This window comes from Oryctolagus cuniculus, chromosome 5 (genome assembly GCF_964237555.1).
Source record: "Oryctolagus cuniculus chromosome 5, mOryCun1.1, whole genome shotgun sequence".
In the NCBI taxonomy this organism is placed as follows: domain Eukaryota; kingdom Metazoa; phylum Chordata; class Mammalia; order Lagomorpha; family Leporidae; genus Oryctolagus; species Oryctolagus cuniculus.
In genome coordinates, this window is record NC_091436.1 from 18,082,546 (window position 1) to 18,100,474 (window position 17,929).

Here is a 17,929-nt window from a genome sequence, read left to right on the forward strand (position 1 = left end):
TTTCTGATGTGTTGTTGGATTCTATTAGCCAGGCTTTTATTGAGGATTTTTGCACCTATGTTCATCAAAGAAATTGGTCTGTAATTCTCTTTCTCTGCTACATCTTTTTCAGGTTTAGGAATTAAGGTGATCTGGCTTCAAAGAAAGAATTTGGGAAGATTTCCTCTCTTTCAATGGTGTGTCAATTTTGTTTATTTTTTCAAAAACCAGCTCTTAGTTTTGCTGATCTTTTGTAATTGTTTTATTCAATTTTGTTGATTTCTTCTCTAATTTTCTCAAAGATTTTATTTATTTATTAAAAGGCAGACTTACAGACAATGAGAGAGAGAGACAGACAGAAAGATCTTCCATCTACTGGTTCACTCCCCATATGGCTACAATGGCCAGAGCTGAGCCGATCCAAATCCAGGAGGCAGGTGCTTCTTCGGGTCTCCAACACGGGTGCAGGGGCCCAAGGACTTGAGCCATCTTCCACTGCTTTCCCAGGCCATAGCAGAGAGCTGGATTGGAAAAAGTGCACCCAGGACTAGAACCAGTGTTCATATGTGATGCTGGCACCACAGGTGGAAGATTAACCTACTGTACAACAGCGCTGGCCCTGATTTCTTTTCTAATTTTAATTATTTCTCTTCTACTAGTTTCAGTTTGGTTTGCTGTAGTTGTTCTAGATCCTTGAGAGGCATTGATAGCTCATTTATTTGGTGCCTTTCCGATTTCTTGATGTAGGCACCTATTGCTATAAAATTTCCTTGTAACACTGCTTTTGTTGTATCCCATAAGTTTGGTATGTTGTGTTGTTATCTTCATTTGCTTCCAGAAGGTTTTTGCTTTATTCTATGACACACTGTTCATTCAGGAGCATGTTGTTCAGTGTCCATGTATTTGCATATGCTCTAGAGTTTCCTGAGTTGCTGATTTTCAGCTTCATCCCATTGTGGTCCGAAAATGCATGGTATGATTTCAATTCTTTTGAATTTACTAATCTTGCTTTATGGCCTAGTATGTGGTCAATCCTAGTGTAGGTTCCATGCACTACTGAGAAGAATGTGTATTTTCTAAATGCAGTACAAAATTCTGTAGATATCTGTTAGGTCCATTTGGTCTATAGTGCGAATTAAATTTGCTTTTTCCTTATTGATTATTGGTCTGATTGATCTGTCCATTGCCGAAAGTGGAGTATTGAAGTCCCCCAATACTATTGTATTGTATTGTATTGTAAATCCCTTAGCATATTTTTTAAATAGCCCAGTGCCCTGTAATTAGGTGCATATACAGTTCTAATGGTTGCATCTTCCTGTTGAATTGATCCCTTAACCATTATATAGTGCCCCTCTTTGACTATCTTAACAGTTTTTGTGTTAAAGTCTATTTTGTCTGGTATTAAGATGGTTATGCCAGCTCTTTTTTGGTTTCTGTTGGCATGGAATATCTTTTTCCAACCTTTCACTTTCAGTCTGCATGCACCTTTCTTGTAAGCAGCAAATAGATGGGTTTTGTTCCTTAATCCATTCAGCCAGTCTGTGTCTTTTAACTGGAGAGTTGAGGCCATTTACATTCAATGTGACTATTGGTAAGTAGTGACTTTGCCCTTCCATTTGTCCAAAGATATTTTAATTTATAGTTTGAACTTCCTGTAGTCTTTTACTGAGAGATTTTCTTCCTTTACCTTCTTTGGTATTGATGATCATTTTCTGTATTTCTGTGTGTAACACATCTTTAAGCATCTTTTGCAGGGCTGGATGGATGGTGACAAATTCTTTCAATTTCTTTTTGCTTTGAAAGGTCTTTATTTCACCTTCATTCACAAAATGAGCGCTTTGCAGTATATAATATTCTGGGATGGCAGTTTTTTTCCTCTTAGTACTTGGGCTATGTCTCACCATTCTCTCCTAGCCTGTAGGGTTTCTGATGAGAAGTCTGCTGTGAGTCTAACTGGAGATCCTCTGAGAGTAATCTGATGTTTCTCTCTTGCACAGTTTAGAATCCTTTCTTTATGTTTCACTGTGCTGAGTTTGATTACAATGTGTCATGGCGAGGATTTTTCTGGTCATATCTATTGGGAGTTCTGTGTGCCTCCTGTACTTGGACGTCTCCTTCTTTCTCCAAGGCAGGAAGTTTTCTGCTAGTAGCTAAAAAGGCCTTCTAATCCTTCTTTCTCTCTCTCCATGCCTTCAGGAACTCCTGGAACCTGAATGTTGGGTTTTTTAATAGTATTCCATAGATTCACAATGATATTTTTTAGGTTTCTAATTTCTTCTTTTTCTCTTCAGTTTGACTGTATATTTTCCTGTGCTCTGTCCTCTAGTCCGATAGTCTCTCCTCTGCCTAAATAATTCTGGTTTTTTTTTTTTTGACAGGCAGAGTTAGACAGTGAGACAGAGAGACAGAAAGAAAGGTCTCCCTTCCGTTGGTTAACTCCCCAAATGGCTGCTACGGCAGGCACACTGCGCCGCTACGAAGCCAGCAGCCAGGAGCCTCCTCCTGGTCTCCCATGTGGGTACAGGGCCCAAGCACTTGGGCCATCCTCCACTGCTTTCTGGGCCACAGCAGAGACCTGGACTGGAAGAGGAGCAACCGGTACAGAACCAGCGCCCCAACCGGGAATAGAACCCGGGCTGCCAGTGCCACAGGGGGAGGATTAACCTAGTGAGCCATGGTGCTGGCCTCTAATTCTGTTTTTAAGGATCTCAAGTGCCTTTTTTATTCTATTGAATTATTCATTTCGTTTTGATTCCTTCTAAGATTTCAATTTCATGAGAGAGAGTTTCTTTCGTGTCCTGCATGGATTTCTGTAGTTCGTGTGTTTGCTTTTGATTACTTCTAAGTATCATATCATCAATTTTTTGAGTTCCATTTCTTGCATTTCTTCTATCTCATCATCTTCATAATCTTGTATTGAAGTATTTTGTTCTTTTAGGAGTGTCATGTTGTCTTTCGTATTCTTATTTCTTGTATTGTTGTGTTTGTTGTTCAGCATTTGTGGCGATACTTGTTGTACTATGACTCTGTAGATAAGTGACTGTCTGCCTTCACTGAATCTCTAGAGGCTTGTAGTGGGTGTGGCTAGAGAGCTGTGTTCAGTTCTCCAGGATTAAGGGTGTGCCTAAGGTGACACACTCAGGTTTGGCATGATAAATCTTCTCTTTTTTTAATCTGAAGGGAAGTAATTGTGCTCAGCTGAGCTCTTCTCAATGGAGACCAGTGCCTGAGTGCTAGCCCCAGTGGGTGTAATATTCGTCTGCTCTGTCCCAAGGACCACATAAAGGATCTGTGTAGTCCTCAATGTAAGTTCAGATTCCCCAATGTCTTTCACTGAGTAACCAGGACTCCCTGAGCTTGTGGCGTCCCCTACCAAGACTACTCAAAGTCACAGCCACACCGTGAGTTCTGATACACAAACCCTCAGTTTGTTTTTTTGTTTTTGTTTTTTCATAATACTGGTTCAGAAGTTCCACACAGTCACTAGGTCTTAGCCTCCTGTTATTACTCCCCACCAGAGTCAGTCCCCACAAGAGTCATGTTTCTACACTCAGCTGATTGCCAGGCACAGACACAAGCTGGCACAGCTCTTACGTATGTCCAAAGTGGTGCCTGCTCTATCGGCTTGTATGCCTTTGTGAGGTGATCAGAGAGAGAGAAACGTGTCCGTACTATGCCTTTTATTTTTTCTCTCCTCTAGTTAGGCTGGTATACTTTCCCCCACAGGGCTTCAAGCCTCATTCCCTCTAGGCACTTCCTGCCACTTTTTTAAAATTTATTTGACAGGTAGAGTTATACACAGTGAGAGACAGAGAGAAAGATCTTCCTCCAAATGTCCACCATGGCCGGAGCTGTGCCAATATGAAGCCAGAAGCCAGGTGCTTCTTCCTGGTCTCCCATGCGAGTGCAGCGGCCCTAGCACTTGGGCCATCCTCCACTGCACTCCCAGGCCACAGCAGAGAGCTGGACTGGAAGAGGAGCAACCAGGACTAGAACCTGGTGCCCATATGGGATGCCGGCACCATAGGCAGAGGATTAACCAAGTGAGCCACAGCGCCAGCCCCCCCTGCTGCCTTATTGCCAGTTTCTCCAGCTATTGCGGTCTCACCTCACCTCACTTTCCAGCGCTGGTGCGTAGGCACTCAGCAGCTGGAGTCCCGAGCTGTGGGTGCCCACACCCTCCACGTAGGTCCATCATGTCCCTTAATTTCAGAATAGCTTCCTCTGCTGTTTTGTCCCTAGCTCTTCCTTGAGACTATACTATCTCCACTTTTTGTATTATCATCTCCTGGACTAGATCAGTAAGCTCCCTCCCTATTCTGCCATCTTGGAACCGCGCCCAACCATTCCATATTAGATTGCCCGTGTGCATGCAGGAGTCCAACCAGTTATGTTTGCCCTCATTTTCCCTCTATGGTGCTGCTACGTTCAGCATTTGCTATCCACCAACATCAATAGTTTTCAACTTCCCTCCCTTGACAATGTGGTCTTAAGATCCGTTGTCATTTTTCTGCTTGTCCTGCTGATTCTAAAACAATAAACTCAATTCTTCTTGTATCTGCCATTCTGAGACACACTGACTTGCTCAGAATACATTTGTTGGCCCTTGGGGTCTATCTGATATACCATGTCCTACATTGTCACACTAATTATCTTTTTTCAGTCCAACGTTGGCAAAATCCTCAATCCCATCAAAATATAAATTTGTCAAAATGTAAATGAAAGCTGCTAATGCAAATGATCCATCCTAGAGAGCTTGCTTAGAATAGAAAAGCTTACAAGCCACAGAGCAGCCTCGCTTTTTCCTCTGGCAGGGTGAGGCCAAGCCCTTAAAAAGCCAGATGGGTGTTCTGAGAGTGGCTCTGTCCTGGAAGGAACCCAAGCTAGCCTGAAACTGGGGAGAGAGGAGTCTGGGGCTTCAGATTTCACCTAGGCTCCCTAAGAATGCACCCCTCCCCCTGGCATGCATCCCCCAGGGCTCCCTGTCCAGCTTCCCTGGAGCACCTGGAAGGCCCAGCCTGCAGGGATGGAGTAGCGTGCACTCTGTGATCCAGGTCCCATGCTGCGACCAGGTGCCCAGGGCAGTCTCACTATCCCCATGGGAGCTTCCTTCCTGGGATGGTGCTCAAACACAGTGCACACATAAGGGACAGTGTGGAGGTAGAAAGATAAGTAAAGTTAGAAACCTTGGCCAGCCATTATTAACCATGTCCACATGGGGAGCCAACGAATGTGTCTGCAGTCCCTAGAAGGAGACAGAGGTACCCTCTTCACCTAGCAGACAGGCATTGTGGGCCTGCACCTGCGTTCACACCTCACATTGGGTGCCAGTGGCGGGCTCATCCTGGGAGTCCCGCACACTGTCTGCATGGGTGGGGCACCAGCACTCTTCCATAAGACACATCGGAAACAAGTTTCAGGGCACACGACAGCTTTATTAGCACCAAGCACACCTTGTAAAGGGCAGGCAGAGGGCACATAACCGATTCAGGGCAGCACTAATTCTATAGCTGAAGGTGGTATTGGTGCCACTATGCTTCTCAATCAGCTTGAAGGTCACATAGGCTCCTAGCTTTCCAGGTGGGCCTGGGCCACACCCAGGAGCGGTTTACCTGATTGGCAGAGGCAGGACTGGGGGAAACATTCCTGGGGCTCCTGGGCCTGCCAGCACTCAGATAACTGCATGGGCTAGGCAGGCAGTCTCACGGGATCTCCCACAGTGGAGTGTGCTGCATTGGGTCGCTGGGCCATTGGTAGAACAGGGAATGACAAGGCATAGCTAGTGAAGAGATGTGATCCAAGTCATAGCACCAATGTTCCTGAACTTGGGCTAACGGCTCATGACAGGTTAAAATACAGAATCAATACATAAAAACAAAATGGTACAGAAACTAACACAAGAAGAAGGACACAGGTATTGTCTTGCAGTCTGGATTCAAACTCTCACTGGCACGGCTGCTTGCAGTCACTCTCCTTCTTATATTCCGTGTTTCTCTTTATAACTTGGATCTTAAACTGGGCTATTCCAGGTGTCAATGATACAAAGCTTAAAAAATAAAAGGGTCTCTTCGACCAAGTTTCCTAGGACTTCCCTTGTTCCCTCAAGCCTAACGCTTCCATATACAGACTCTGGACCACTCAGCACGGAATCTGGGCTCCTGGCCTAGGCAGGGCCTACATCCTTCCTCAGCCTGATGAGGTCACAGGAGACAGAGGCTTGTCCTGCTTCCCAGAAGAAGAAGTCAGAGGCCAAAGTCCCTGGGTAGGGGAGCTCTCAATGCACACAGCTCGACGTGAGTAGACCCCAGAGGCCCAAGAGGGCTGCAAGCACTTTCCATGGCCCAACAACTCCAAAGGCACCCAGTGGTGAATGTCCCAGATAGGCAGTGTCATGTCAGCAGTGCGGTCACTGTGGTTGTGATTCCAGCATCACAGATGGGAGAAGCCCTGGTTAGAGAAAAGACAGGTGATTCCCTGCTCCAGGACAGCCCCGGCTACTCCTAGAGTCCTCCTCCCATCTCAGGAATTCTCCACCCCCCCCCCATCAGATGCAATAAAGAAGGAATCTTCCTCAGATTCTCAGCACAGATGCTGTACACCTGCCCACCCGCTCTCCTGCCCTGAGAGTGGACTTTGCTTACAACAGACCTTGCTAGTTCATTTTAACCTTGGAGCATCCCACAGTTCTCTTCCTGCAGGGGGACCAAGACCTTTTACAGGTTCTCTGGTACCAGGAACGCCCTGCCCTCTGCCTTAGGAGCTGGGTTACAAAATCCTTCCCACCCCTCATCCTGGGAAGGGGTCAGCATCCTCTTTGCTTTGAGGATGGAATCTCTGACAACGACTCCTCGAGTGGAGCGTCCATGCTGCTTGCTGCCCACAAACCCTGTGCCTGTGTTCCTGTGCCCCAATATCCCGTGACTGGGCCCTGAATCTGCGCTACACAATCCTGAGCTGGCTAAGCCTTCTTCAACCCACAGGCCATGAACCAGCTGCTGAACCTGGTGTAGGAAAGGGCCCCCCCCCCTCTCCCTCCACCAGGCTGGCTCCTGACAGTGAGAATTCATTAGAACTCAGGGCTGAGCTGGTCCCAGTTAATGCTACTGAGGGACATGAGGACTGATTTCCTCGTCTCATTTCCAGAATGAGACAGTGCAGTCCAGGGGACAGGACTGGACTTGGGGAATTCCCTCTGCCATCATCCCAGCCAATCCCATCTGCCCTCTGCTTCCCTCCCAATGCTGCCCTCCATACCTGTCACTCAGAATGGCTCCCCTTGCACGACAAGGAGGACTGAGCTGGTGAGGAGCAGGAAAAAGGCCCAGGGCATGGGCATGGTGGCCGTGGCCTTGGATGCAACTACTCCTAAGGTTGTGGGTGGCCATGCTGAAATGGAAGCAGAAGACTGGAGGCCCCCATCCAGACTCCAAACCCCAGGAGAGGCCTTCCAGCTCCTGCTCCTGTTAAAGGCAGCCGTGCACACAGCTGGCACCTATACTGAGCAGCTGCTGTGACAGGTCCTGGAGTAGCACGGAGGGAGGATGGGAAAGATCTGCCAGAGAGGAAGCCAGGGTGACCATGCAGACCATCCCTCCTGGGTGGTGGCCAGGAAGGGGGGCAGGAGCTGGACCTGGAGATGGTTCTGAAGGACCAAAGAGAGAGAGCAGAGAAATGGGAGAACTGGTATTCTAGGAAGAGGGGATGGCGATGGGAGAAGGTCTAGAAACAGCGACAGGCACGGGTGGATGCCAGCAGGAGGGCACGTGAGGGGACTGAAATACACACCGTGAGGAAGAGATGAGCAGGAGGAGGAGGAGAGGTGTGAGGGAAGGCACAGCGGTGGATGCTGCTGTTGTCATAGGGAGGGACACATCACACTGGATCATGTTTTCAGACACTCAGGCTCACACACACCTGCACACAGCACCCTACCCTGGCACACACACAGCACAGGACACTCACAGGCTCACACAGCACACATAAATCGTCACACCCACACTCTCATTCATACACACCCACATTCCCACACCACACGCACCAGCATCTACACCCTTACATGCACACACACCCATATCCTGGCATGCACACACACCCCGGTACAGCACACTCACATGCACACAGCACCCACACCTTGCATGCACACACTACGGTGGCGTCATCTCATCTCCAGAGAGCACCCCTTCCCGCCACCCCATCCCTAGTTACCTGTAGTCTCCAACATCACCTTCCAGGGCAACAAGAATTTCCCCAGCCACCTTGTGCAGTCTCCTATGGACACCCTGCTTAATTTGTCAGTCAGCTGCCTGTCATTCTCCCAGGTCGTCTTATTCCAGCTGGCCCCAGGATGAACCTCTGTCCACTTTCTGGCGTTTGGGTCAAAGAGGAGGCCGATCTGTCCACCGAAGCTGAACTGCCAAGACCCGTGCCTGCCGCCGCTGGCTCCATGCCAGCAGCACATCCTGCCCTGCAAGCTCGGGGGATCTGCCCCCATTGGAAAGACATTGTCAGAGATCAGTCTTGACAGGTCCTCTGCCCCACCTGGGATCCACTTCTCCCAACCGTCCCTCTGGTATCTCCTGGCCCTGCTCTGTCCTCTGCATCCTGCACTTCCTCCTGGGGCACTTGAGTGGGGCCAACTTGCAACTTCACAGAAACATAAGGAAGTCCCCATGCCCAGATCAGTCTTGACAGACCCTTTGCCCCACCTGGGATCCTCCACTCCCGTCCCCTTTTCATCGCCTCGCCCTGATGTCCTACCACTCCTGCCCTGTTGCTGGGCCTCCAAAGGAACCCCAGTATCCATTTCTGCACATGGAAATCTTCAGTCCTTATTCACAAACCTGCCCTCTGCCCAGGGTCTTTCAGGCTCACCCTTGCTTGTGGAATGTTTCATTTCGACCACTTGCTGGTTGAGGGTGTCCACCACGTCTCGCAGCATTTCTGTCTGCTCTGCCCAGTTGTCAATGGCATCCACTTCCCTCCCAAGGGGGTCAAAAAAGCTGATCTGAGTGAAGCTGCAATCACAGTGCAGAATCATCCTGTCATCCACGTGAACCTGAACATCACACCGTTGCTGTCTGGGTCTGGCCTTGGGATTGACAGTTATGTTGTAGCAAAGGGAGTGAGCATCTGTGGAAGAGAAACACGAGTGAGGTGTGGGGATGAGAAAGGACTCACACTCAACCTCTCCCCCAGCTCCAAGTCTAAGGAGCCCACCTGAAGGGCAGGGATAGGACGCATGGAAATCAATTCCCGCCATTGCAACTCCATCACTGGCTCCCGACTTTCTGCCACCTGTGCTCCTTGTAATTCATTCAGGTTCTCTGACCAAGTACACAGGGTCCTCGGCATGGCCCACTAGACTCGGAGGGGGCTGGTGACAGGAGTCCTGTGTAAGCATACACAGTACCTAAGCTCACACGCATCTGAACAGAAACTCCGACACCACGTGATAAGAAAGTGCAAACCACATGGACATTCCAGAAAGCTGGCGCAGACGATGCTGGCCCAGGCAGCAGCAGGGGAAGCCTGGTGTGGGTGGTCCCTGGACAGCCACTGTCTTCTCCGAGCTTCTAGCCGAACTGACTCCAAGAGGCAAAAGAAAGACCAAGACAGGTGTGCATAGGAGGGAAGCATTGAGAAACACGGTTTCCAGAGTATGGCAGGAGTGGGCGATCAGGGCAGATCAGTCAGCTGGGGGGTCCTACAGAGAAGAGTGTGAACAGACAGGTGGACATACAGGAGTGCACCTGTCACCTGAGTGCACGCACACATGCTCCTACGTGAACCCAACCAGGGCTGACACCACACACCGGGAAGAAGCTGGCAGAAGCAGTTAGCACAGTGGCTGGATGATGACCGCCTCCCCTACCCGCACCTGAGGCCAAATCTCCTGTCCAGACGAGGACTGAAAACAGCAGCACTGAGCGGGACCCAGTGAGAGGAGAGGAAACTCTTTCTCAGGAAAGGTCAAGGCAGTCACAGGTTTACAGTGAGAGACAGCAACAGCTTTTACTGCAGGACTCTGGTTGTAGAAAAGCCTGGGTAACTCGGGGAATAAGCACACGAGGACTCCAACATCCACCACCAGGAACCGCAATCTCCACGCGCATCCCATGGACACTGGTCCTGGGTAAATCACAGAACTCGAGCCCAGATCTTCAGTTTCCTGAGCTGGAGCCACCCGTGCCCCTCGCCTGTGAGGAACTCCTGGTGGGGTTCAGGAGCAGGGAGCCTGTCCACTGATGCCAGTGCAAGGCAGCACCACTCACTCCGAGATGAGCTCACCCCTCGGCTGCAGGGAGTATCCCCATGTGGACCCAGGACCCCGCTGGACAGCACAGGAGTAGCAGTAATGCTGCAACCACAGGACCCCACTCCTCTCCCTGCGGCCACCAAAAGCCACCGCAGGACAGAATCTGCTGCTGACTCTCACCCACGCACCCGAGACCACTCAATAAGGACACCCTGCGGGCTGGGGCTCCAACAGCCGGGGCACTGTAGATGCCACAAACTGGGGTGGGCAAATGGGACCCTGCTCAGATCTGGGCCCTAGTTCCTTTGCAAGTTGTCCCTGGCTGGTGATGTCACTGAGGCCACCAAGAAAAATTGAGCAGCTGGGGAAACAGATGACTCAGACTTGTACAGTCACCCTTTACACAAGTTGGCCAACTCCTGTGTGAAAAAAAAAAAAGCTCATCTTCTACAGTGCTGTCTCCCAGCAGCCAGGGGAATTGCAGAAGTTGCCTGAAAGGGGCGGGGGGGGGGGGGTGCGGGATGGTGTCCCCACCCCTTAGACTTAGGATCCTGGGCTGGGGATTTGCTTGCCTGGGGCGTCCTCAGGCAGAGGATAGGCGCCAAGGGGTAGGGGAGAAGTCAGGACCCGCCCGATGAAAAAGGGACAGATTGGACTGGAAGCCCAGCGTTCCTGGTCCCGTGCTGAGACTGGCTCAGAGGCTCACAGGGACTCAGCAACTCAGGAGGGCCGTGGCCTGATGAGGCTGTGAGCGGTGAGGCAGTGAGTGGACACAGGTGGGTCGGAGGGGGAGTTTGTGGATGCAGGCAGGGAGGGGGATGGCCGCGGTCGCCTCCGTGCAGGGTCCGCACTCATCCAGGCTCAGCACCCAGTTTCGGAGGACGGGGCTGGGGCTCCAGCAGTTTCCACACCCCCTCCCATCCTCCTCCTGTGACTTCTGGGAGAAGCCTCCACAGAGAAGCGCAGGCCCGCGAGGAGGTCCCCACCCTCTCTCCCTGCCCTGTGCCCTGCCCTGAAAGCACTCACCAGCCAGCGGCGCCCAGAGCCCAGCTGCCAGCAGAGGCAGCAGTAGAAGCAGCAGGGAAGGGAAGCGGTGCCCGGGCAGCAGCTCCATCCTGGAGTGAGTGTCAGCTCTGGAGGCGTGTGAGAGCTGGTATTTAAGGACCCCAACTCCCCTCTTTCAAGGGCGGTTATTGGTGGACGGGAGAGAGGACCTTCCGTCGCTCTGAGGTAATTGTCAGGCTCCTTACAACTTCCTCTTTCAAGTTTCAGGCTAGCATTGAGTCTGAGTCTAAAACAGAGGGCAGGGCTGTCTCCCACAAGGTAAATTCTAGCGCTATTGTTGAAGGTTGCTGCTTTCCTTAAATGTGCGTGAGATTCCTCATGTCTCTTTTTCTTATTTTCTGCTCGCACGTCTTTTTGAGCAGTTTTTTTGTTTGTTTGTTTGTTTTCAGTAGTTGGAGGGGCAGCAAGTGAGAAGCTCAGTCCCCTGCCTGACAACTCAAACTACCCTGTCCTGCCCTGAGTGCTCAGAGCTAACAGGGCTCTGGTGTTAAAGGGGGGTGGAGGCTGCCCAGCGAGTGGCCAGTGGAGTTGCTCCTTGGGACGCTTCTGTCCAATCCAAAGGCCAGAGTCCAGCACCTGCACGGTGGCCCAGACCACGGTGTGCATAACAGAAAGCCTTAAAGCTGTTCTCCAAGTCAGATTCCGAAGTGATTTCGCTGTCCTGTTTAAAGCAGCCTTTTGCATTTTTCCACATTTCCATTTTCAAAATGCCTTCATGGTTAATCAGTGGTGGCTTTTTGGCACTAATTTGTTATCTTTTTTATTTTCCTGCCTTTTTCAAGGACGATAACTTAGTGGGAATGTTTGGGTTTAGCTGTCCAGAATATGTTTGGAGTTTATTTTTAGCTCTTTCAGCCTTGCACAGGTTTTATCCCCACCACCATTGGCTATTTTCACCACTTCTGCTGTTTAATATTATTATTAAATTAATGACATGAAAAAATGTCTATTTTTCCATGCTTATACATCCTGATAAAAGTGGTCTAAATGTGAATGGGGAAAACACACACTTTCTAAGTAGTCTCTTTCTTGAGTCTCTTTTGAGCCCTGGACTTCCTGAGGGACAGCAGTTTTATTCATTGAACTTAAATGTGTGGTCTCAAGGGAACACCAGAGAGAAGAGTCATTGTAGTTCACAGTCAGATACTTGAAAAATAAACTACAAAGGGTACTTTTTGGTTAAAGTTATCTTTTTTTCCTTCAAAATTCCTTTTTAGATGTTCTTTGAAGATCATATTGATGATGCCAAATAGTGTGGTCACTTGCATGGCCTTGGTTCTGCTTCGTCCTATGCACAGAATGGCACAGGGAAGTTCATGAAGAGGAAGCCGACGAGCAGTCATGACACGAAACAGTCCTTTTATTCTCTCTGAGCTACACACATGCCTGTATATTCTAACAGCCTTTTCATATTTCCAGTCTTGCACTGCCAGCTTCCTGGGCACACCGCGGCTCTCCGCCCACGCGACCTTGACTCTGTGGTGTTGGGTGCCGCTGCCCCAAGGCAAGAGTGGCAGGTTACAGGAATTGAGAGACAGCGGGACTAGCTGCGCGTGAGCCAGGGCGACTAGCTGCGCTCCAGCCGCGCCCTCCCGTGCGCCAAGCGAGCTACCCTCCGCAGCACGATGCTCATTTTTGAAAATACAGCTACAGGCTCCGCTGTCGCTGGCTTGTAAATCAGAACAGTACGTCCTGAACATCCTCCAAGAACGGATTTACTTCTTTTCAACTCTGCCTGGCGTTGGTGGCAGCGTGACTGTATCACACTGTAGGTAATCCGTCCTCATCTGTTCATGAAGTGAAAGACTGTCGCCAGGGGCTGGCGCTGTGGCGTAGCGGGTAAAGCCGCCCACTGCAGTGCCGGCATCCCATATGGGTGCTGGTTTGAGTCCCGGCAGCTCCACTTCCCATCCAGCTCTCTGCTGTGGCCTGGGAAAGCAGTAGAAGATGGCCCAAGTGCTTGGGCCCCTGCAGCCACGTGGGAGACCTGGAAGAAGCTCCTGGCTCCTGGCTTCCATTGGCTCAGCTCTGGCTATGGCAGTCATCTGGGGAAGTTAACCAGGGGATGGAAGACCTCTCTCTCTGTCTCTGCATCTCTGTAACTCTGCCTTTTTAAATAAATAAACAAATCTTAAAAAAAAAAAAAACACCTGTCTCCAGTTAATTACTGTAACAAAAACAAAATGCTGCAATAACCATCCCTGGCTAAACCTCTAGGCAATTATTGAAAAATAATATAGATACAGAATTGATATAAGAATTGAAAACAATTTACAAACATGTCATTTCACAGGTTGAAACACTAGCCAAATACTTGTCACTATTAAGACCTAGCTTAGGCAGAGGACAGTGGAATATATACTTATAGTAAGATTAAAAATGATGTCACTTTTCTGAAAGACAATGTGACACTATTTTATCAAGAGCCTGAAATGTCAGTGTAAAATTAAGAACATTAATTTTTGTATGAAAAGTTCTAATCTTAGCCATGTGGCCCATGAGAATGTATGCCAATTACCTATTGGTTTGATTATGAAATGTGAATATACTAACATGAGGAAGTAAATATAGGGGCTGGTGTTGTGGCACAGTGGATTAAGCCACTGCTGAGACACCAGGATCCCATATGGACAACCAGTTCCCTGCTGTGGCCTGGGAAAGCAGCAGAAGATGGTCCAAGTGCTTGAGCCCCTGCACCCATGTGGGAGGCCCAAATGAAGCTCCAGGCTCTTGGTTTCAGCCTGGCCCAGCCCTGGACATTGTAGCCATTTTGGTAAGTAAGCTATCATAGGGAAGATCTCTCTCTCTCTCTCTCTCTTTCTCTCTGCCTTTTAAAAAAGTAAATAAATTTTTTTACAAAAACTAATCATTTTGAGATATATTTATTTATTTTTTTCTTTCTTTTTTTTATTTAGTAAATATAAATTTCCAAAGTACAGTTTATGGATTACATTGGCTTCCCCCCCACCATGATTTTCCTCCCACTCACACCCCTCCCATCTCCCGCTCCCTCTCCCATTCCATTCACATCAAGATTCATTTTCAATTCTCCTTATATACAGAAGATGGATTTAGTATATATTAAGTACAGATTTCATCAGTTTGCACCCACACAGAAACACAAAGTGTAAAAATACTGTTTCAGTACTAATTATAGCATTACTTCACATTGGACAACACATTAAGGACAGATCCTACATGAGAAGTAAGTGCACAGTGACTCCTGTTGTTGACTTAACAATTTGACACTCTTGTTTATGGCGTCAGTAATCTCCCTAGGCTCTAGTCATGAGTTGCCAAGGCTATGGAAGCCTTTGGGTTCACTGACTTCGTTATTATTCCGACAGGGTCATAGTCAAAGTAGAAGTTCTCTCCTTCCTTCAGAGAAAGGTACCTCCTTCTTTGATGGCCCTGTTCTTTCCACTGGGATCTCACTCTCAGAGATCTTTCATTTAGGTCTTCTTTTTGTTTCCCAGAGTGAGACATGTTTATTGGCACAAAAATATGCAATCTAATGTTTAAAGGAAAAGTTCCCGCGTAAGATTTCCATAGCCTGCCAACATTTTTCAATGAATAAGGTTCTACTCCTGATGATTCACTATCTTGCACTTCTCTCATCGGTTCCCAAAAACAGGTGATGGAAAACCAAGACAAACTTTCACAGTTCTTGAGAAAGTCCAGGTGCACTCCGTCTAGCCACAGGCCACCTTTTTCCCATAAAGCCTCTTTTCGCCAGTCTTTCTGGCATGGGCACCCATCATGTTGCTTCTGCCCAAGATGGCGCTTCTGTCCTCTTTCTTTGGTCTCACTTCTGCTCTTGGTGGTGGCTGGGCTCATACACGGGGTTCCCCCAAACCCCTCAGCACAGGTGTCCTCCCCTCTCCCACTCAGCCAGCGCTGCCCACGTCCTGGAGTCCAGAGGAGGAGGTACAGGCGCAGGAGAAGGGCTCAAGGGAATTGAGCTGTGGTTGGGGCAATGGCCCATGAGCTTGGAGGGGTTGCAGACAATGAAAGCTTGTCAGGGACCAGAACTAAGGGAGATCCCTTCTGCAGGACCTACAGCCTCCACGGTAATTCCACACTGCAAGTCCTCCATCAGGTCGTCAGGTCTAAGCACTTACTGTGTGCAAATGCTTCTCCGAGAGTCTCCCCTCTGCTCAGAGAGCTGGGCAGCCCAGTCCAGGAGGCAGACAGCTCGCGGGCACCCACATCACGGTGACGCTCTTAGCACCCAGAGGGAAGAAAGTCAATTCTTTCTGGGAAACACTGGGAAACTTGAGGGGGGATGACATTGGGCCTGAGCCTGAAGAACTATGACCACTTATTTGGGTGGGAAAAGAGATCAGATCGACAAAGGAATGAGAGGAAGTTGCTGCATACCAGTGTGGGGACCAGCAAGAAGAGGGAGGAAGGCAGAGGAGCTGTCCTGAGGGCGGGGCCAGGCTGGGGGTGAGGGAGGCCGTAATGGGGACAGTCTCACAGAGAGATGCTCACTCACTACGCAGTCTTTCCGCAGACTTAGAAGCTGGGCTTGTTTGAGCACATCTGCTTCTGTAAATTTGACTTTGGGGGTGTTTCAATATTTTACAGAATAAGACGTCAAATCAAATTTGACAAAAAGCGATCTCTGAATATCAAAAGCAAAATAAAACTAACCTCTCTACACACTAATTTCATTGCATAACCTCACACACCGGTACTCGATGCTAAGTGAATCTTGTCGTAACCCCTCCACATTTTATATCCTTGCTGTTGGTAATCTCAGCTTGACTTTTGTAAATTTGTTTATTTGAAAGGCAGAGTTACAGACAGAAAGGAAGAGACAGAGAGAGAGGGGTCTTCCATCTGCTGGTTCACACCCCTGATGGTCACAATGGCCAGGGCAAGGCGGAGTGGAAGCCAGGAGCTTCCTCCAGGTCTCCCACGTGAGTGCAGGGACCCGAGCACTTGGGCCGTCATCCGCTGCTTTTCCCAGGCCATAGCAGGGAGCTGGGTGGGAAGTGGAGCCGCCAGCAAGAGGAAAGGAGGCTGCAGAGAGGAAGGAAGGCAGGACCCCAACACAGCCTTGAAAGTGGCTGCTTGCACTTGTCTGAAGCAGCTGCCCACAGTTATCCTGTCTAGGGAGGGAAGGTGTCCTAGGCTCTGCCTCTGTAACTCCAGTCATAAATCCGTCCTAGAAATCTGCCCCAGGTGTCTCCTTTACAAACACACGGGACCCACCAACATGGTCCTAAGTCACTTGGGCTGCAGTTTAAACCCACCAGTGCTGTATTGGTTACTGCATGAGGCTGATGAACCCACAAATATGGTGAGAAACCTGGGTTCCAGGCTCAGTCTCAGGAAATGATTCCCACCGAGGCGGCGCGCATTAAAAAGCTGTTTTCCCAGCACTCTGGCCTCAGAATCAGTCCTTAATGCATTCAGATCTGGCTAAAAAGCCCATGAGAGTATTTCAGGCATGGAAAGCCAAGACACTCTGGCAAAAAAAAAATGACCTAAAGATCTCTGTGAGTGAGAACCCAGTGGAATGAACAGGCCATCAAAGAAGGAGGTACCTTTCTCTGAAGGGAGGAGAGAACTTCCACTTTGACTATGACCTTGTCTAAATATGATCAGAGTCGGCGAACTCAAAATGCTTCCCTAGTCTTGGCAACTCATGACAAGAGCCTCGGGTGATTACTGACATCAAAATAAGAGTGTGAATTGTTCAATCAACAATGGAAGTCACTGTGCACTTACTCCTTAGGTAGGATCTCTGTCCTTAATGTGTTGTACTATGCGAACTAATGGTAAAACTACTACTCAAACAGTACTTTATACTTTGTGTTTCTGTATGGGTGCAAACTGTTGAAATCTTTACTTAGTATCTGCTAAATTGATTTTCTGTATATAAAGATACTTGAAAATGAATCTTGATGAAGAATGGGATTGGAGTGGGAGATGGGATGGTTGTGGGTGGGAGGGTGGTTATGGGGGGAAAAGCCACTATAATCCAAAAGTTGTACTTTGGAAATTTATATTTATTAAATAAAAGTTTAAAAGTTTAAAAAAAAAAAGCTGTTTTCCACCCTCCGCTGTCTCGGGGCCAGTTTTCCCAGCCCGGGTTTCTGTAACACTCAGAATCCAGGCATTGCTCATATGGGATCTGCGCACTGTAGGCGGCAGCTTTCCCTGCTGGGCCACAGCGCCGCCCCTACTTTAACTACTGCTGATGATGCACACTAATCTCAGAACAGGTTTCTCACTAAGGCTTTGCTCTGTGGCTTTTCAAGTTGGTTTGTTTTTCCTAGAAGTGCATAAGCCAATTGGAAAGAGGTTCATGGACCACTGAGTTTTCTTTTTAATAAAATGTGCATATGTATGTGCAAGTGCTTACTTTCAGAACGCAGAGAAGGTTCTGTGCACTCTGCCGTAACCAGGTGAGCGCTCACACTGCAGCACGAAGCTCCACTCAATCACGGTTTTAGCACAACATTCTCTGGAACGACCACATCACAAGATATGCAAATCTCTGCTCTGCTTATGAGCAGCCCTGGCCATGCTTTTGTGGTCATCTGGGCAATGAACCAGCAGATGGAAGCTATCTATCTCTGTGTGTAATTCTGCTTTTTTTTTTTTTTTAAGATCTAT

The 17,929-nt window shown here is 48.7% G+C and overlaps 1 protein-coding gene across 1 annotated transcript; it reads right to left on the reverse strand.

Annotated features, from left to right (window-relative positions):
- Window positions 1–5,393: 5,393 nt before the first annotated feature.
- LOC103347344 (UL16-binding protein 1-like) lies at window positions 5,394–11,747 on the reverse strand. Its single transcript, XM_051841273.2, has 5 exons — window positions 11,261–11,747; window positions 8,851–9,108; window positions 8,185–8,460; window positions 7,234–7,365; window positions 5,394–6,426 (listed from the first exon to the last, which is right to left on the reverse strand). Exons 1-4 carry the CDS (start codon window positions 11,346–11,348, stop codon window positions 7,241–7,243), a joined length of 747 nt encoding a protein of 248 aa, XP_051697233.2. The 5' UTR covers window positions 11,349–11,747; the 3' UTR covers window positions 5,394–6,426; window positions 7,234–7,240.
- Between the last annotated feature and the right edge of the window lie 6,182 nt (window positions 11,748–17,929).

Excerpts from the sequence above, each read along its gene's own strand:
- LOC103347344 (XM_051841273.2), bottom strand. The coding sequence starts at position 11,348 with ATGGAGCTGCTGCCCGGGCACCGCTTCCCTTCCCTGCTGCTTCTACTG. Across the intron at positions 9,109-11,260 it reads GCTCTGGGCGCCGCTGGCTG|ATGCTCACTCCCTTTGCTAC; the intron begins GTGAGTGCTTTC and ends TCTCTTCCACAG. Across the intron at positions 8,461-8,850 it reads GAAACATTCCACAAGCAAGG|ATCCCCCGAGCTTGCAGGGC; the intron begins GTGAGCCTGAAA and ends CAATGGGGGCAG.